The sequence below is a fragment of the Petromyzon marinus genome, chromosome 3 (genome assembly GCF_048934315.1).
Source record: "Petromyzon marinus isolate PM22_M1 ecotype Great Lakes invasive population chromosome 3, UKy_Petmar_22M1.pri1.0, whole genome shotgun sequence".
NCBI lineage: Eukaryota > Metazoa > Chordata > Hyperoartia > Petromyzontiformes > Petromyzontidae > Petromyzon > Petromyzon marinus.
Window position 1 is genome coordinate 4,372,019 of NC_133669.1, and position 21,139 is coordinate 4,393,157.

At 49.0% G+C, this 21,139-nt stretch overlaps 1 protein-coding gene across 1 annotated transcript; it reads left to right on the plus strand.

Moving 5' to 3' along the window:
• Nucleotides 1–2,914: 2,914 nt before the first annotated feature.
• Nucleotides 2,915–20,978, plus strand: LOC116952103 (myogenic factor 5-like). Its single transcript, XM_032971156.2, has 3 exons — nucleotides 2,915–4,105; nucleotides 15,318–15,390; nucleotides 17,000–20,978. The coding sequence occupies exons 1-3, from the start codon at nucleotides 3,509–3,511 to the stop codon at nucleotides 17,284–17,286; spliced, it is 957 nt and encodes a 318-aa protein (XP_032827047.1). The 5' UTR covers nucleotides 2,915–3,508; the 3' UTR covers nucleotides 17,287–20,978.
• The last annotated feature ends 161 nt before the right edge of the window (nucleotides 20,979–21,139 follow it).

The window sequence follows — 21,139 nt, forward strand, 5'->3', positions numbered from 1 at the left end:
AACCGATTTTTTATGTTCGTGATTTTATGCTGAGTCTATCTTATCGGGGGAGGGGGGGGGCGAAGGAGGGGGGGGTGGGGATCGATTCAGGACAGCATCAGATACCAAACACATCGTGCCAGTCAAGTTGCTCTTGACCCCGGAATCCAACGCAGGCGACCAGGAATACAACCCAGGTGACAGGCTGCCGGAGCAAGTGCTGTAAACGAGCGCCTGTGAAGACCGGCACGGCGCTTGAAGGGGATGGTGTGGTCAGCACCACGCCCGACCACCTTTGTCTCTCCAGTTCTGATAGGTTTTTTTTTTTACTCTGCACCGCGTACTCGTTTAAGGCTGCGGCGACCTACGGAAGGTCCATGACCGGATCAGATAATCGTCACTGCTGCTGGTGACCGTGAGTGGGAATCGAACCCGGGTGGCCGGGTTCGTAGCGCAGCTGCTCCCCAACGCACGGAGACATACAAACCCGAGTTAGATTCCGGCTCACGACCACCAACACACGTGACGATTATCTGAACCGTTCTTGCGCCTAGTACCTAGTTCGGTGTGTAAACATCACCACTGGGGAGACAAAGGCGGCCCAGCGTGGTGCTGGCCATCCACACCCTTGTGAGCCGTTCCGGCCTTCATTGGTGCTCGTTAACAGCACTTGCCCCAAGAGTCTGTTAAGCCTATACAGAGGGGGGGGGGGGGAATCTTGTCTTTGTAGAGACGCACATACACTCGCCACGTCCTGCACACTCGCTCGCATGCCAACGCGTGCCCGTATTGAAACAACCCACGGATGTTGAAATGCATAACCGCACACCGCACGCACACGCACGCGCGCACGCGACCCCGTCCGTGACTTATGACGAATTTTTTTTTCCAATTTTATTTCCAGTACAAGAATGAGCAAGCATGGAGCCTATGGGGACCGCACACAGCCCAGTATTGTCGAGTGTGGCAGTCAACGGGCAGCAGATGCACCCAAGTCGCGTCGTGTGATTCAGATATGAAATGATATCGGATTACTCGCGAACGGGAACGAGAGCCGATTGGGTGACGCGGGTCGAGATGGGGTTCGCTCCGTTAGACCCGCAACGAGACGCATGCACAAATATTAACTTAAACAACACTCGCTCAGTGAGCACTAGGTACTCGTTTGAGGTTGAGTCGACCTAGGAGAGGCCCAGACATCGTTCAGATGATCATCACTGGCGTTGGTGGCCGTGTGCAGGAATTGAGTTCGGTCGCCAAGACAAAGGTCCCCCGTATAGTCTTAACATACTGTTGGGGCAAGTGCTGGTAACGAGCACCTATGAATGCTGGAACGGCATTCAACGAGGGTCTGGGTAGCCAGCACCAAACCGGGCCGCCTTTGTCTCCCCAGTGGCAATGGTTACACATCGCACCAGGTACTAATTTGAGGCAGAGTCGACCTAGGAGATGCCCAGAACCGGTTCAGATAATCGTCACTGGTGTTGGCTCGCTGGGTTCGTAGTGCAGCACGCTAACCGCTACAACCACCGCTCCTCAGCGCAACAGTGACACACGTGTGTACACCACCACCAAAAGACAAAGATCCCCCGTATAGCCTTAACAGACTATTGGGGCAAGTGCTGTTCGCGAGCACCTATGAAGGACGGCAAGCACCACGCCCGAACGCCTTTGTCTCCCCAGTGGCGATGTTCACACACCGCACCAGGTACTCATTTGAGTCTGAGTGGATCTAGGGGGAGGGCCTAAACCGATGCAGATTTCCGCTACCGGTTGTTGGCCGGGTTCGTCGCGCAGCGTAGCGCTAACCGCTACACGACCGCTCCCCTAACCACCACCACCACCACCACACACAGAGACGCCCTTCTCGCGCTCAGTATGAAGAGGCTGGTGTCACAGCGCCCGTCCATTCGACACACCCCGGGCCCTCCTATAGCCACCCACACCCCCCCTGCGCCGCGTTGTCGGAGCGGTTTCTCCTGCGGCGAAAGTTGATCCGAGAAACTGGCGAGCTGAGGAAAATCGAGGAGGAGGAGGAGAGGAGGAGGGGAGGAGAGGAGGAGGAACGTGCTGGCGCGGGGTATGGATGGCACGACCTCCATCACCAAACCCCCGTGTCATGTTTCATTGACAGGCACGACACGTTTTCTTGAAGAAGGCCCATTGTTCGGAACGTCCCCGTTATGTTTATTCCGTATAGGGGGGGGGGGGGGGGCAGTGTTGCAATTACTGCTGTTGTAGGATTCGTAAAGAGCTATTTCGAAATATGTTCGTTCAGTGGGGCGTTGATATATCTCCCCGTCTAAAACTTTCCTCTAAAATCTATACAGCAATCGGTGTCTTCCCTAATAACATCAACTGGTAAAAAAAAAACTGCGTTAAGGTGTTAAATAATCGGTTTGATTGCGATGGCGGCGATGATGTCCAATCACATGGCAAAGTGAATTAACAACGCTTACACGTGTGTGCGCGTGTGTGTGTACACTAAATCGAGGTTGAATTCGCATTTCTGCGGAGGCTCGGCGAGTGTTCGTGATGGTGATCGTGACATTGGCCGTGGGGGGGGGGGTGGAAGGAGTGAGGTTAGAGTTGGGATCGTAACGATCACCATGCATGGCTCTGGCTATCGTTGACCGCAGCAGTCTCTGGGCAGTGACGAAGTTAATGAAGAAGGCGACCTCGTGCCATGATGTCGTTGTTGCTCTAGCAGCAGCAGACGCAGCAGGACAGCGATTGTGGTTTTGATAGGTGGTGGTGTTGATGTTGATGTTGGTTAGTGGCGTTTTCGGGGATGGCCCGGTGGGTGTGGTGGGTGGCGTGGGGTGCTATGGGGCTTCGCGAGGTCACGACGGATGAGACGGTGGGGTCGGATGAGAGGGTGGGGTGGGTGAGTGGGTGAGTGAGTGAGTGGGCATGTCTGGGCGGTGCCGCAAAACTCCGGTGTCCAAAAATAATCAGCGGGGGCATTGAGCTGGTGAGATGTGGCGATAGCCGGCCTCTACTTCGCGCACGTGTACGTATATGTGTTGTGTGTGTGTATATATATGTTCTCGATTAAATGTTAGAAATGCGGGAGGCATTTGAACGTCGCCAAATCTCATCCGACTTATCGAACAGCTGTCGCGCGGAATGCTGAAGTCCGTCTCCTCTTCTCGTCCAATTCTCGGTTGAAGCACTCCGTTGTTTCAACTCAAGACTCGTTTAATAGTTTATACACCTACGGAGCAACGCGCACACACACGTACATAGAAGCACACACGCACACGGGAGAAGGTCGGAGGAGTTACTCGCCTCTAATAACTGTACCGCATTCGCACGTGTTAACGTATCGGGCGGTATCTGTGCTTGCGCTGGCATTAACATTACCGCTGGTCATCAATCACCACATAATCGCGAGGCTCATCGGACTGATTAAGAAGTCACGCTTCGACCATCGTCGCGAACAAATAAATATATTTGAACAACAACAACTAAGTATCTTTAAAGTGCATCGCTCCGCCACCACCACCACCGCCTTCCACCCGCCACCATGGAGTTACTGGACGGTGGCGCCGCCGGACATTTCGTGGCCGAGGCCGAAAACATCATCTACCGTGGAGAGCCGTGCTTCGGCTACTCAGACATCGACTTTCTCGACGACTTTGACCCCCGACTCGAGAGCCCGGCGGCGCCGGGCGGCGCTCACCGCGGCGGCGGCGGCGTGGACGACGACGATCTGATGCCGTCGCCCGTCGGGGACGATCAACACGTGCGGGCGCCCCTGCACGTGGGCCACCACGGGCCGGGGCCCTGCTTGCTGTGGGCCTGCAAGGCGTGCAAGCGCAAGACGAGCACCACGGACCGTCGCAAGGCCGCCACGATGCGTGAGAGGCGCCGCCTGCGCAAAGTGAACGAAGCGTTCGAGACGCTCAAGAGGTGCACCTCGAGCAACCCCAGCCAGAGGCTGCCCAAGGTGGAGATTCTGCGCAACGCCATCCGCTACATCGAGGGACTCCAGCGGCTACTGCGGCAGCAGGGAGGAGGAGGAGGCGGTGGTGGAGGTGGTGGTGAGCTGGTTGGAGGCAACCACGAGGATGGATACTCGGACGGGGGGATGTCGGGAGGTCGAGACGATGCGAGTGGAACGGTGAGTGTTGAGTGTGTGTGAGTGTTGAGTGTGCGGGTGTGTTGAGTGTGTTGAGTGTGCGGGTGTGTTGAGTGTGTTGAGTGTGCGGGTGTGTTGAGTGTGTGTGTGTTGAGTGTGTGTTGAGTGTGTGAGTGTGTTGAGTGTGTGTGTGTTGAGTGTGTGTTGAGTGTGTGCGTGTTGAGTGTGTTGAGTGTGCGTGTTGAGTGTGTGCGTGTTGAGTGTGTGTGTTGAGTGTGTGAGTGTGTGCGTGTGTGTGTTGAGTATGTGAGTGTGTGCGTGTTGAGTGTGTTGAGTGTGTGTGTTGAGTGTGTGTGTGTTGAGTGTGTGAGTGTGTGCGTGTGTGTGTTGAGTGTGTGAGTGTGTGCGTGTTGAGTGTGTGGGTGTGTTGAGTGTGTGTTGAGTGTGTGCGTGTTGAGTGTGTGTGTGTTAAGTGTGTGCGTGTGTGTGTTGAGTGTGTGAGTGTGTGCGTGTTGAGTGTGTGTGTGTGTTGAGTGTGTGGGGGTGTTGAGTGTGTGGGTGTGTGAGTGTGTTGAGTGTGTGTTGAGTGTGTGTTGAGTGTGTGGGTGTTGTGTGTGTGTGTTGAGTGTGTGGGTGTGTTGAGTGTGTGGGTGTTGAGTGTGTGAGTGTGTTGAGTGTGTGTGTGTTGAGTGTGTGAGTGTGTGCGTGTTGAGTGTGTTGAGTGTGTGTGTGTTGAGTGTGTGGGTGTGTTGAGTGTGTGTGAGTGTGTAAGTGTTGAGTGTGTGCGTGTTGAGTGTGTGCGTGTTGAGTGTGTGTGTGTTGAGTGTGTGGGTGTGTTGAATGTGTGTGTGTTGAGTGTGTGGGTGTGTTGAGTGTGTGCGTGTTGAGTGTGTGAGTGTTGAGTGTGTGCGTGTTGAGTGTGTGAGTGTTGAGTGTGAGTGTTGAGTGTGTGAGTGTTGAGTGTGTGAGTGTTGAGTGTGTGCGTGTTGAGTGGTTGAGTGTGTGAGTGTTGAGTGTGTTGAGTGTGTGTGTGTTGAGTGTGTGTGTGTGTTGAGTGTGTGTGTGTGTTGAGTGTGTGGGTGTGTTGAGTGTGTGAGTGTGTGCGTGTGTGAGTGTGTGTGTGCGTGTTGAGTGTGTGAGTGTATGCGTGTGAGTGTTGAGTGTGGGCGTATTGAGTGTGTGAGTGTTGAGTGTGTGAGTGTGTGTGCGTGTTGAGTGTGTGAGTGTTGAGTGTGTTGAGTGTGTGCGTGTTGAGTGTGTGGGTGTGTTGAGCGTGTGAGTGTTGAGTGTGTGCGTGTAGAGTGTGTGTGTGTTGAGTGTGTGAGTGTGTGCGTGTGTGTGAGTGTGTTGAGTGTGTGGGTGTGTTGAGTGTGTGTGAGTGTGTAAGTGTTGAGTGTGTAAGTGTTGAGTGTGTGCGTGTTGAGTGTGTGTGTGTGTTGAGTGTGTGGGTGTGTTTAGTGTGTGTTGAGTGTGTGTGTGTGTTGAGTGTGTGGGTGTGTTGAGTGTGTGCGTGTTGACTGTGTGAGTGTTGAGTGTGTGCGTGTTGAGTGTGTGAGTGTGTGTGTGTTGAGTGTGTGTATGTGTGTTGAGTGTGTGGGTGTGTTGCGTGTGTGGGTGTGTTGAGTGTGTGCGTGTTGAGTGTTGAGTGTGTGCGTGTTGAGTGTGCGGGTGTGTTGAGTGTGTGAGTGTGTGTGTGCGTGTTGAGTGTGTGAATGTATGCGTGTGAGTGTTGAGTGTGTGCGTGTTGAGTGTGTGAGTGTTGAGTGTGTGAGTGTGTGTGCGTGTTGAGTGTGTGAGTGTTGAGTGTGTGAGTGTGCGTGTTGAGTGTGGGCGTGTTGAGTGTGTGAGTGTTGAGTGTGTGCGTGTTGAGTGTGTGTGTGTTTGTGTTGAGTGTGTGAGTGTGTGCGTGTTGAGTGTGTGAGTGTTGAGTGTGTGAGTTTTGAGTGTGTGCGTGTTGAGTGTGTGTGTGTTGAGTGTGTGAGTGTGTGCGTGTGTGTGTTGAGTGTGTGTGTGTTGAGTGTGTGAGTGTGTGCGTGTTGCGTGTGTGCGTGTTGAGTGTGTGAGTGTTGAGTGTGTGCGTGTTGAGTGTGTGTTGAATGTGTGCGTGTTGAGTGTGTGTGTGTTGAGTGCGTGAGTGTGTGCCTGTGTGAGTGTTGAGCGTGCGTGTTGAGTGTGTGAGTGTGTGCGTGGTGCGTGTTGAGTGTGTGAGTGTCTATGTGTGTGAATGTCTATGTGTGTAAGTGTTACTGTATATGTGTGAGTGTATATGTGTGTAAGTGTTAGTGTATATGTGTGTAAGTGTGTATGTGTGTAAGTGTTAGTGTATATGTGTGTCAGTGTCTATGTGTGTGAGTGTTCGTGTCTGTGTGTGTGAGCGTATATGTGTATTAGTGTCTGTGTGTGTAAGTGTCTATGTGTGTGAGTGTCTATGTTTGTTAGTGTTAGTGTCTATGTGTGTGAGTGTCTATGTGTGTGAGTGTATATGTGTGTGAGTGTATATGTGTGTAAGTGGTAGTGTCTGTGTGTAAGTGTCGATGCGTGTAAGTGTATATGTGTGTAAGTGGTAGTGTCTGTATGTGTCTATGTGTGTAAGTGTATATGTGTATAAGTGGTAGTGTCTGTATGTGTCTATGTGTGTAAGTGTCGATGTGTGTAAGTGTAAATGTGTGTGTATATATGTGTGGTAGTGTCTATGTGTGTAAGTGTATATGTGTGTTAGTGTCTATGTAAGGGTATATATGTGTAAGTGTATATTAGTGTATGTACGTGTGTTAGTGTCTATGCGTCTTGAGTGTATATATGTGTAAGTATATATGTGTAAGTGTATATGTGTGTAAGTATATATGTGTTAGTGTGTAAGTGTATATGTGTGTTAGTGTATGTGTGTGTTAGTGTATACGTGTTGTCAGTGTGGTTGTATGAGTTCGTGTGTGTGTGTGCCTCAAGGAGTACCTGGTGTAGCTGTGTGTAGTAAACATAACCACTAGGGGAGACAAAGGCGGTCGGGCGTGGTGCTGGCCACCCACCCCCTCTTGTGCCGTGCCGGCCTTCATAGCTGCTACGCGCTAACAGCACTTGCCCCCTACAGTCTGTTACAGGCCACACGTGGTGGGGGGGGAGGTGGGGGGAATCTTTGTTTGCCTTATCGCGTGTGAAATGAAATCACGAACACGAATAAACTCTGACCGCTTCGTGATCAACGTTTAAAAATGTGCGCTCGTGTTTCCCCCACTCCGGCCGGGGGTGTCAATAAGCAGGAAATCGGAGAGGGATCGAGAAGGTAATGGGGGGGGGGGTTGGGGGGGGGCACCGCGTTTAGTCAACATCCAAAGGTGGCCTCGGTAGGCAATGGTGGTAGTGGTAAAGTTGGGGTTGGGAAATGATTAAGCCGCTGGGCATTTGACATTTCCGACGTTACAGACTGGCAACGAGAAGAAATATGGACAGGGGAATCGTCGCCCTCGCGGCCGTCTGGAACGCTCTTCGAAATCCGATATTGGGAAGGCCACTGCTGGAGCTATGATGCGCTTTTAAATCATGTAGACTGAAAACCAAATGTCTTTAGAAGTTACTTTTTTGGCGTTTAATTGTCTTCTCCCCCCCCCCCGCACGCATCTCCGATTAGCACGGTTGGCTACGTACGGTGCGAAAGAAGTTCAACATACATACAATGTGAAAATTTTAGATTTACTCAAACGAAGTCAAAACATTAACGCAATATAAGAATATTGAAAATGTCACTTATTTAACAGGGGATTGATATAATGGCTATCGCGATTAGTCTTAAAATTGCTGCAAGTGCATACATTACGTAATAATAATAATACTATGGGCAAAACAGAAGGCATGCACTGGTTTCAAGGTTATTGGCGATGATCAGCATGTCACGACGATGAACTCTTCCCAGTGAATGCACCACGTGTATCCTGCTTCGTAGTTAACGTGAGCACGGTTGCACTACGTACGGTGCTTGAGAAGTTCAACACAACACACATAAGTCGATGGTCTCCTGGTTGTCATTCGCAAGGGCTTAGGGCATTGTTGCTCCCTGCGTCCTGGGTCCAAATTTGACCCCAACATTACTTTATTTGGAATTAAAACCACAGCAGCTGTAGCAGCAGCAGCAGCAGCAATCACCCTCCCACTAACAGCAGACTCGTGGTCCTGGTCACTCTTGCGATTGACATCCGTGTGTGATCCGTGTATGTATATGCAATGTTGAAGTGAACTTCTTTCGCACCGTACGCAACCAACCGGTTCAGGTATATGTGTATATATATGTGTGTGGTGTATGTGGAGCGGTGGGGTAGTGGTTAGCGCGCTCCGATTTGAACCCGGCGAGCCGAGTTCGATTCCCGTTCACGACCGACACCAGTGACAATTATCTGGACCGGTCCTGGTCCTCCCCTAGGTCGACTCAGCCTCAAATGAGTATCTGGTGCTGTGTGGAAGCATCGCCAATGGGGACACAAAGGCGGTCGGGCGTGGTCCTAAAAGCACTTGCCCCTACAGCCTGCTCAGGCTATAACGGGGCGATCTTTGTGTCGATTGCCGTGCCGGCCTTCGTAAATGCTTGCCCCCAAAGGCCCCCCCCCCTACCACGGGGGTGATCTTTGTCTTTGTGTTGTGCTAATGGGGGTAGGAGGATGAGGACAATTAAATTGCAGTAACCTGCCGAAAATGTGCTTCTCCAATCAACATCATCTTGTCTTCGCGTTGGCATTTCAGTCCATTTGCCACGCAGACCCTCCCACCCTCTAATCTCATGAATCGTCAATAAATTAACAGGTCGGCGCGCAGACGAATTGGGGGGGGGGGGGGGGTGGCTGATGGTGTTGTTGTTGTTGTTGGGTGTTGTGGGGCAAGCGGCGAGTGAGTGAATGAATGCTCACGGGATATTCGCGACAATCTGCGAGTTTGCTTGCCTGTGTGCGAGAGTCTCAGACCTCATCCTCCGCACCCGTGAATGCGTTGTTGCATTGTGTGCGCGTGTGGACGTCGCCTGTCGAGCCAGGCGGTGTTCGCGCCGCGAGGATTGAAGCAGAAACGACGACTTCTCTGCGCCTAACAGAGGAGGAGGGGGGGCAAGGAGTGAGGAGGTCTGAGGATGTTGAGGGTTGACAACCTCTCTCTGGTCGTAGGGTAAAGGAAAGAACGGGACGCGTTTTAAGACGTTACACAGACACCAACAACAAGAACAACAACAAGAACAACAACAACAACCAGCAGCGCTCAGTCGATCCTCCTTCGCACCGTACGTAGCCGCCCCGGAGTAACAACAAAGATCCCCCGTGTAGCCTGCGACAGGCTGTAGGGACAAGTGCTCTGTTAGCGAGCAGCAGCTATGGAGGCTACCGGCACTGTGGCACGCGAGGGGGATGGGTTGGCCAACACCACGCCCGGCCGCCTTTGTCTCCCCCAGTGGCGATGTTTACACCCTGCACCAGGTACTCATTTGAGGCCAGGTACCCATTCAGATAATGGTCACCGGTGTTGTGCCGTGAGCGGGAATCGAACCTGGAAAGCGGGGTTCGTAGCGGTGCCCGCTACACTGTACGAGTACAGTACACACACACACTGCGGTGGTACTCGTTTTAGGTGGTACAAAGTGTGGGTACTGCTATAGGACTACCTGCGGTGGTACTCGTTTACGGCGGGGTAAAGTGCGGTGACCTCCATCTATTTCAAAACGTCCGGTCAGCGTGGAAGAGTAGGCCAAATACCCTCTGGAGCGGCCCTCTAGACTAGGAGGCCCTTCCGCTCGCAGTGGCGTGAAGCAGGAAATTGCAGGGCTGCGCATTTACACCGCTCACCCCCCCCTCCTCCTCCATAATTCCCTTCGTCCCTTTATATCGTTTCTTCATTGAAACGATGGCGCTAAGTGACTTAACAATTTAAGATATTAAACGAAAGTGCAATTTCGTGAGGCCCTCTGAAGCTGTGGGCCCTGGACAAATGTTGCAATTTCCCCCCCCCCCCCTAACTCTGGCCCTGCCGGCAACACGAAAACTGAGCCGCGGTGCGTGTGATGTTGTGGGGAGCGGTGGCGCAGTGCTTAGCGCAACCTGCGCCACGTCAGTGAACAGTGACGTATGAACCACTACCCTGGGCCTCTCCGTAGGTTGACTCAGCCTCGAATGAGTTACCTGGTGCGGTGTGTAGTAAACATCGCCACTGGGGAGACAAAGGCGGCCGGGCGCGGTGCTGGCCACCGTACCCACCCCCCCTCGTGTGTCGTTCCGGCCTCCATAGGTGCTACTCGCTAACAGCACTTGCCACAATCGTCTGTTCATACTATACGGGGGATCTTTGCATGTGTCTTTGTCCCAGGGTGTGTGATGCACTGCTATGCAAACCCCCCCCCACCCCCCACCTCGTTTTAGATTTATTGATCACACCGCCGATCATAAGCAGTGACACCGAGATCGACTCAGCATAATACGAGCACTGGGAGCCACACACACGAGGCCTGTGGAGACAAAGACGGTCCGCCCTACGTGGAGGTGGTGGTGGTGAACACGCTGCTATCTCGAACAGCATGTGCCAAGCTCACTGTCAGCACGTGCCCTATAACAAAGTTATTGGGAGGGGTTCTTTGAGTGCCACGCTACGAACGATTCCCGCTCACGCCCACCAACACCAATGATGATTGTCCGAAACCAGTTCCGGGCCTCCTCTAGGTCGACTCCGCCTCAAATCAGTACCGGAGGCGATGTGTAAACGTCGCCAATCGGGAGACAAGCGGCTGCGCGTGGTGCTGCCCGGCCTTCATAGGTGCTCGCTAACAGCAACTGCACCAACAGCATGTGAAGGCTATACGGGGGATCTTTGTCATTATATTAATTGCGTATGTGTGAATTTTCGTGAAAATGATGTACCTGTGACCCAATCGCCCTTAATTGGGCCCAATCGCACCAAGATCGTGTAAGCTAAGTTGACTGGACGTCTGTGAAACGAAGGCTCATAACTCATCGGCTTCCCGCAGGATAAATCAATATTCTGGTTCTGTATTTGGACGGGAGGACTTGCCACGGAATACTCGGAGTTGACGGCGTAGGTCGCACAGTGGCCATGGGTTGGCAGCAGAGTGACCGCAGTTGATGTCTTGAGCTCTGAATGTAATGGCGGTATGCGTGGTCGACTTTCTCCCACGTAAAGCCAAACAAGTACTCACTCATGGGATTGACTAAACATATCCAATGCTGGACTCTTGAAAGTCACCGGATGACATGTGTGTGTATCATCATTGTGACCCGCCCCTACTGGACATCTGTGAAAAATGGCTTTATAGCTCATCGGATTCCTCCAGAATAAATATATCGATATTTTGATTAATTATTCTGATCATTATTGATAATGTGCGTTGGGCTACACCTGCACCCCAGCGGATTATGTGCGGGATTGGTGGATCATACAAAGATCAGCGTGTACATGTGCTCAACTCCCACGCGTCCGATCAAGTAGAGTTACTGTTCCTAGATTTGTCAAAGCTCCCAAACCCGCTGGGCCGAGATGTGACCCAGTTGAGGGAGGGGTGGGGATGTCTTTCCTCCTCTTGACAGTGTCTCACTATAAAAGTGCTTAAGCAAATCTGCAGACCTGATCCCGGGTGCCTAGAGATGATATCGTCTCATTCTTTCCCTTAAGGGTCGATGCTGTGGCCTTTCTTTCACCGGGAGGTGAAACGCGTGAAACAGCATTTGCCTTTTCTGCAAAGGTGACCCGGGATGAATCGACAGCGTTTGAAGAACACACTAATTTGACGGTGTTCATAAGGAAGGTGCCGCGTGTCACTTTATTGAGGGTATTAAAGAGTGCTTTGTGATTGCAGTTTCCATCTCTTCAGCAAACGCTGGCAGTGCCATACAGCTCTGAACCTCCGATAAACGCCGTCATCTCGCAGGTGTGAACCATTGTAGATGTTGCGAATCGGCATGTTGGCTTCTCTCGTTGAGCTGCAACACTTCATCCATTATCCAAGGTCCCTTGGGAGGCCTGGACTGGGTCACAGCACAGCTTTAAGCAGCTGCGTGAGCCTCCGTGCTGTCACTCGTTTCCCCTCTGCGTCGGGAGGGGGTGAGGATGATCATTTTCTCACTTACGACGTTCAGCAGATAGCTATGGTGACGTTGAATTGGATCCGATGTGAATGACTCCTGTCACAGTGGTGGGAATGGCAGATGCGCCTTGCAGATGACCAGCCATTGGTGAGTTAACAGATCAGCTCCAATGGTAGGCTCCGCTGTCAACAGCATGGGCTCGCGTTTGAGGTTCTGCCACTACTTAGCTCAGATGTTCTTGCTTGGATCCGCATTGCCAGAACAGCTCAGGGTGTTTACAAGCCCACGGACTGCACAGAAGTATAAGAGTCTCCTACTGTCATTGTTGAGCTGATCTAGCCCATACTTTCCAATCACTCTCATCCAAGTGCTAACGTCATTACCCACTCGGGCATTAAAGTCATCTAATAATATAACTCGATCCCAAGGGGCCACTTTAGCCAATACCTGGCACACGAGGTCTCAGAAGGCATCTTTCTCGTTTGCTTTGCCCGCATCCCTCCACGGATGTTTACCTTCAGTGAGGGCATAGGCAACCACCATCGCCACGATTCCACACCTCACGTTGATTGACAGGCAGGCCTCCAACAGCCTCCCACCACATCTCACCACCACTCCTCTGGGACGCGTTAACTCCTTTATTTTTGAGGAAGAATGGAGCCGAATCCCAACGCTATAAATCGACCCTCGGCCTGGATTCGAGATCCGCACCACTGTTTCAAAGGGCAAGAAAGGAAAGTGCAAAACGAATCCCAACTGCGGTAGGCCATCAATTCCCATACCGCATACAAGACAAATGGGTATATTCGCCTTATCGTATGGCATTGTGACTCCTTAGAGCCTGTGTCGATTCTGATTCAAAATCATCGAATCGGAAACTAAATCGTTTGATCAGCCAATTAGGACGTGATCGGATCTTGAGTTGAAGCTTTCGTGACTGCAGGAATCCATACTCTTTGGTTCTTTCGGTAAAGTCACGTAGGTAGAAATCAAATAAAACAAATCACGACGTTTCGATCGCAACACAGGGCCTACTTCAGCATTTTCTTGCTGTGGTTGTTCCACCTGATGAAGATTGCTTGTGTTGCGATCGAAACGTCGTGATTTGCTTGATTTTATTTCTACCTACGTGACTTTACCGAAAGAACCAAAGAGTACGTGATTGGATGTTTTTAGATGTTTTTTTTTTGTGTTACACGGATACTTCCGTCTGTTCAACCAACCTCCACTGAGCAGTACGCTGAAGTATGCTCAATCAGCCCCATGACGAGAGGTCTTCATCCAGCAGTGGCTTGAACAAAAGGAATGTACATTTTAAGTTATTTTATTGTTATTATTACTATTACTGATTTAAAGCTTTCGTGACTGCAGGGATTCATATTCTCGGTTCTTTCGGTAAAGTCACGTAGAAGGGAAACAATAAAATAATACAAATATAAAATAATAAAAATATAAAACATTATACTTTATTATTTTATTGTTTCCCTTCTACGTGACTTTACCGAAAGAACCAAGAATATTACTGTTATGGCAATTATGTAGGCAACGTAGCAGCTGCGCCGCTGTGTGGGCAGGGTATGGCGGCTGTCCACGTGTGCGGCAGCTGTTCTTGATGTCCAGGAGAATGTGTGTGTGTGGGGGGTGTGTGTGTAATAGGGTTTCAAAGACGACAGCGATAACATGGCCTATAATACAGATATAAACACGTTCGAGAAAGAAAGAAAAACCCCATGAGTCGGCATGGATTATGTGACGCTTTCCAGCATGACCATTGTCTTCGGAAGTGTTGAATTAGCCGCACGAAAGCCGGTGGATAGCTGTCAGGGCAAAAACGCGTTTGAATATTTGCGAATACAGGAGTCGGGTTTTGTGTGTGTTCGTTCCCTCCCCAGGTTTGGGAGTCTCCAAAACATTGGGGAAATTCATAGATTCATTTTGGCCGGCTTTCAATCGTTCCTTCCTCGCCTCCTACAGACGGACAGAGCAAATGCGTGAACGATTTCAATCGTACGAAAATTGGAAAGCTTTTTAATAATCCGGATAATACGTTACATATAGAGCAAAGCAATGGTATACATAAATGCCTATATGCACTTGTAGAAGTACGTATTGCATATTTCCCGGGCATTCTATCAGTCATAGCACTTGAGTAATTCCCGAATTCATTGCCGAGTTTATGGGCTCGTTCTGGCTAGAAGGAGCCATGCTGAAAGTTTGGTATGAATTAAAGCTTCCTACCACCTGCTGCTACTCCCGTGAACTTCACTCATTCTTACACCCATGTTGCAGACTTGGTCTCCCAGGCAAACTGTGTCGTCTCATCCACACTGTGTCCCACCACCATCCACCACCACGCTGCATTCAGGCCACGATAACACCCTCACCCACTCACTCACCCACCACAACACTTCTCTGTATGATTCTTCCCTTGCACTGCTCAATTTTTTGGAATTCCCTCCCATCGTCTGTGCTGTACTGTATTCCCACGGTCTTATCATCTTGCGCAAAATTCAAGACGCGTGTAAACTCTTTATCTGTTGCAAATTCGATCGTACTGTTTTGTCACTGACCAAGTGAGCCTTCAGGTCTTTGAAAGAATGATGACTTTTGTCTTAGATCGGAAGAAAAAAATCCAGTGACCAAAAAGTTTTGCCAATAGCGACGATGAGCGGGGTGGGCGCCCCCTGGCGGACAAAGGGGGGGACATCGCCTCCAATTGTGTAGTGAACAGGAGAGGCTTTAATATCCATACTGTTTAGATATCTATATTTTTGTAAATATCAGCTTGTCACATAGGGCGGGCTGCCTGGCTTGGTAATGGCTTGCGCGTATATTTCATCATTTACATACCCGTGGTCACAATTGGTGTCTGCGTGACGAAAGCTTCGCTTGCTCCACAAATGAGCGAGGATTTTAAATTGTGGTCGAATGACAGCCAATCCTGGTGGCATTGTAAAGGGATAAAGCAACACAGTGAGATGTTTATGACTCGAGACATTTTGAGGAATAACATAATTTAATTGAGAATTTGTGGTTGTAACAGACATCTAAGGTTCCCTGTAAGTTACTCAAGTGGTTTTTACAATATAGCAACCATAATCCCCAACTGCAAAAATAAACTTGACGGGAGCTGAATGATAATAGAGTATGGTAATGTATATATGTTTTAAAGTCACGGTGTTTTGTTTTGTCAGACGGAGTGTGGACGAGTGGCGTTTGGAAGATCAGACACGGACTACGGGGGCCAATACAACTCGCCCGTGCTCGGTAAGGCTGATACACACACAGGCACACACATACACACACAGGCACATACACACACACAGGCACACACTTACACACACAGGCACACACATACACACACAGGCACATACACACACAGGCACACACATACCACACAGGCACACACACAGGCACATACAACAACCGCCATTCGCCACTAAGTGGCGGTGACGTCACCACGACGCTTGTGCCAGGCTATGTGCACCCTGAGGCCACGTGAAGTGTCGAACGCCCGCTGGCAGGAGGTCACGGGGCAGACCCAGGTGCCACGGGTCGACTGACTGAGATGACTGGCTGATGCACCACCTGTGCCCCCTACTGTGCCAACCCGCTGTGCTTCAGCCACCTGGCGCTCCGCTCGTTGTTCTGAGCGTCGCTCCTCCGCCCTCTGTTGTTGTTGGAGGGCGACTACCTCCAACTGCCCAGTAGCGTCCTTCACGAGCCTCCTCCACAGAGGCCGATCTTGACACTGCTGGTCGTGATTTAGTGGTAATTCATTGAAGGTGGAGGGGTTACCAGCCCCTCGCACCCATGCAGAGCCCCCGTTTAGCCCCTGTGGTGGACACATATGCCATGAGGGGAGGAGCCAATCAAAATTGGACCTCCCCCCACAGCACTGTCCACGACAGAGTTACCCGTCCGGCACCGCGAGGAGGTAGGGGGTTGTTTTGCCGGACAGTGATCTGCCACGGCCGAGGTGTTGGTTCTACCGTATTTCAGGTCTGTTTTGTGTTCACTGTTATAATTCAGTAGGTTCACATGACATTGACTTCTCCAAGACAGAGGTTCTTTGCAAGCCATCTGGCTACCATGAGAGATTCGTTCATGAGGCTATCCACATATACAAACACAGAGACAATTTCAACCGAGAAGATGGATTCTGGCTTAGCAATCATTGGAAGGATTTGATAAACCATTACGGCTCTTAATTGATTGATCACGCTTAAGGTGGCTTTCAGACCGCATCCATTATTTTTCGTCTCCCCCCTCCTCTTTTCCGAACATAGATGGACTCGTCCATATGAACAAACAGTCAAATCGCTATCCGTGGTGCTAACATTAAAAAATCGCCACTTTTTTTCAAATTTTCTTGTTGTGGTTCTCACACCTGATGATGACTGCTTGTGTTGCAGTCGAAACGTCGTGAGAATTGTATTGTTTTATATTTTTATTATTTTATTGTTTCCCTTCTACTTGACTTTACCGAAAGAACCAAGAATATGAATCCCTGCAGTCAAGAAAGCTTTAAATCAAAATTTTAAAACCTATTATTTTTGTTTCTCATCGCATTGTATGTATGTACGTACAACTTATTTCGCACCACACGTAGCCAACCTTGTGGTGTGGGGGAAGCACAACAAACTAAACACAAAAAGCATTTCTAAGTGCATGCATTTTCAATCTAGATTCAAAACTGTATCGATTCCGTCTTTGTTTTAATGGCCGGCCAAAAGATGGCTGGCATCAGTGCGTTACTTCGGGCGAGATTGGGCTTCACCGATGGGCACAGTTGTTTACGTACGATGCGAAAGAAGTTCAGCATACATATGTACAACACAGACACGGGTGTTCCAAATCCTTCCCTTGCGCACAGAGGCCGCTGGAGTCAAGGGTGCGCTCGTCGTGTCCAGCCTTGACTGCCTGTCCAGCATCGTGGAGCGAATCTCCAGCGAGCAGAACCCTGGACCCGCTGGCCCGCCCGGCGGTGGCGCCCCCCACGCCGGTGGGCCCCCAGGTGGGCCGACCTACGGCCACATCCCCTCCGACGGGGGCCCGGATCCCAGCCACGGCGGAGGGACCCTCGGGGAACAGGGACCACTGTCGTGTTCCATTGGCCGAGACAACTCTATCGCCCCTACCCCTGTGTACGAGGTGTTATAACTGAAGCAAGCGAGTCGGTGGGGTGGTAGTGGGATGGGGTGGGGGGGAACCTATGGCCCTGGGGTCAGTCAGATACGGCTCATGATTTCATTTCTTGTGGCCCTCAGCCACGCTAAGCCCACCACTTCCAAACTGCAGGCCTCTTGTACTAGAAGGGAGGGGGAGGGGGGGGGTTACGTTCAACCTGGCAACATCACTGCATTTCCAATGTTCGTGCCGTCAATCACTTGTGTCACTGCTCGAGAACCTTGCCGTGACGGAAGTGACTGAGGTGTGTACTGTATTGGTACGGTTGCCTACATGTAGTTGGGTTTTTTTACTCCTGTTCGGCTCTCAGCAAGGAAAAGGTTCCCCAACCCTGCACTAGAGTGTGTGGGCGCCCGTCTATTTGTCTGTGTGTGTGTGGACATATATATGAGTTGCAATTGTAAGTCGATTTGTAGTTGGGTTTAAGTCGACTCACTAAATGAAGTGAGTCTTCTTCTCGTTCTAGTCCCACGGCCGTTTTGTGCCATTGGAGGCACAACCCTTTCCTTCAGAGATAATCTCCTTGCAGTGTTCTAATCCATTCTCTCCGTCCGTCACTCCGTCATCACAACCGACATCGCTGCCATCCCGTCCAGTGCTTGCTGTTTTATGACTAACAGCCAGATCGTGGTGTTCATCCTCTTCCCCCCCCCCCTGCCCCCAGCACTTTCCATGCTTGGCAGTCGACCACACTGCATCCTGACCACTTGTCCCCAATGCAGTGCCGCAGTTTGCCGTGCTAGATCCAACTTGGTTGCCTTTGCCTGTCCAGTACAAAGCGTGTTTTGTTTCTCGCACGTTCTGTATAACAAAAGAATCAAAGAATTATATGCAGGAGGTTTTCGGTTCAGAGGCTCCGATTCTCCGTCGTTGCTAGGGGTTTCACACCTCGCCGTTGAGTACACCGAGGGGATCAACGGCTTCTTCTTTGACGTGACTAAGATTTCTCTACTTTTTCCATATTTCATTTAGTTTGCCTTAAGCAGCTCTTGCGGAGCCGAGTGTCATGTTTGTGTCGTTTTTACTCGTGGCATGTGCTGTCACGATGCTGCCAAGATATTTTAACTTCCAGTGGCTGTCCATCTTACAATGATGGTGATCCCTTACTTTCCAGCAGTTCCTTTTTTACCATTGGTGTTTATTGTTGCAAATATTACTCATCCTATTGTGAAAATTTATCAATATCATCTGCGAACCAGCAGGTTTCATCGCCTTCACTCTGTTCCTCTTCAAGTGCCTCTCACGTAATGTACTCCAACACACATGTACTCCAACACACATGTTGGAGTACCGTGCAGGAGGGAGACAGCGCACAAACCTGTCGCACTCCGAGCACGATTCTAAACCATTCCGTCATTAGCGCATCCCATGCATGGCCCATTGTGTACCCTGCCTTTGTATTTTTATGCGTGAATTATCCAACAATCGGCTGCGTAAAGTCGAGTAGAAACGCAGCAAGTCAAGGTGAATTGTGTTGTATGCTGTATTTGGACATGGGATTGTGGTTGGATTGTGGAGAGTAGCTCACATGATTCTGGACCAGCATTGTCTCATCTGACATAGGACCCAACATAAATACATACATACCATAAAAAAAAACAAATCCTTATTTTATCTGTTACAGAACCCCGGATTCATCCAATACAGAACCCTTTACTTATACGATTAAAGAACCATCAACTCATCGAATAGAGCATTCTCGGCTCAATTTAGTCTATTAGTTCAGCTTATAGGTGTTGATGAATTTCACTAACTTCAGTGGCCAAACTGTAAATATTTTCATCGATTAATATATTATTGGTTCTTTCGGTAAAGTCACGTAGAAGGGAAACAATATAATAATAAAAATATAAAACAATAAAATGTTCACGACGTTTCGACTGCAACACAAGCAATCATCATCAGGTGTGAAAACCACAACAAGAAAATGTTCTTGTTGTGGAAAATGTTCTTGTTGTGGTTTTCACACCTGATGATGATTGCTTGTGTTGCAGTCGAAACGTCGTGAGAATTTTATTGTTAATATTTTTATTATTTTATTGTTTCCCTTCTACGTGACTTTACCGAAAGAACCAAGAATATGAATCTCTGCAGTCACGAAAGCTTTAAATCAAAATATTCACTACAGCTAAGCTTGACTCGATTATGAAATTCAGTCTTGGTTGCAACTCGATTATATATGTGTATACACGCACACAACCTCGCCAACACAAATCTTCATGAAATATTCCGTGCCTTATTCTGTTACATCAAAATCGCGTGTGAAGCCAAACTAATTTGTACAAGAGCCTTTTGTGTTATTGCTGTTATTACTGTACAGTATTTTTTCTTATTATTGTGTTCTTGGTTTTGTTCAATATTAGTTTAGCACTCTCAAAGTCTCAATTGTTTAAAGCAAATTTTCCTTTTTCTTCGTTTTTTTGTTTAATTTGTCGTTTGTTTGGCTCTTCGTGATTCTTCCTAGTAACTTTGTATTTTTCAAGGTGAGCCAAAAAAATTGATACGGACCATATAAGTTTTAAAAAAAATTCACGGTATCTGTGTGATTGCTCACACGTTATCTGTTCTGTATTCTCACGATTATTATTGTGACTGTTATTGCAAAAACCCAAGAACCAGGGCCTCGGTGCCAATAAAAAACACAAACAACAGTAGTGCGTTTATGCGAACGCACGTTCATTTATAAATCGTGGCATAATTCTGTGGTTGCTGAATGTATTTATGTTTGTAATTTTTTTAATTTATTTCTTACACGCAGAAAAAAAAGTATGACATTTTTTTTTTTGGACCGCAGCCCCAAATTTGTGTACTGTATGTCAAAATAAAAATACGAATACCAAAGTGCCAAAACTTGTTAATAAAATGAAAAAAATGTCTAAATATTTCATCCAAAGTGGATTTTTTTTTCGTATGCGCGTGTGGACGACATCACGACAGAATGTGATCCGCGCCAGGTGGGTCGCGGCGGAGTCGCGAAAGATCAATTTAATTTCTACCTACCACGTGACTTTACCGAAAGAACCAAAGAGTATGGATTCCAGCAGTCACGAAAGCTTCAAATCAAGAAAGATACATCATTAGACCTGGATATATTATATATATTATCAGTGTGTTTTTTGTTTGCATTTTGACTGCAAGTATTGTGGTTAATGCAGACATGAATCCTTGTAAAAAAGGTTTCAGTTTTGTTGCCAGAAAAAAGGGAGAAAACCCCTATTATTATTATTATAAGAAAGATACATTTATTACGATTTTGACTTCCGTTTATTCGGGACCCCGGGGTCCCGCCATAAGGTTCATTAGCGAACCATTACAATTGGTCGTTACCGTTGTGAATAGAGTTTGGTTTCCTTGCTGCGCAATTTGACAGCGCAAAAAACAGCGGCGGCTTTAAAGTGGAATACGAATTGACGAATTCGTGCATCGTTACACCCCTAGAAATCATGAATGCAACGTATCGACGTAATTTGGCGATTGCTGCCGCGTTGGCAGTGGCGCCCAAGCACACGTGACAATGATTCGTCAATTAAACGGAATCAGAATATTTATATTGGAGGGGATAAAAAAATCCGATGAGCTTTAAATCTCTTTTTCTTACAGATGTCCAGTAAGGGGGGCACGGGGTCAAAACGTCGCAACAGCAAACAGTACAAAACACAACAGGAGTGCAAAGTATAGGAAAGGTAAACGAATCACTTAAAATATATACACAAATAAAAACTATATTTTTTGTCTCACCAGGTTAAGCCCATTGAGCTATTTATCAGAAGCGAATTGGGCTATCACGTGGAAATACATTCGTCAATAATACGGTTGCCTTAAAATA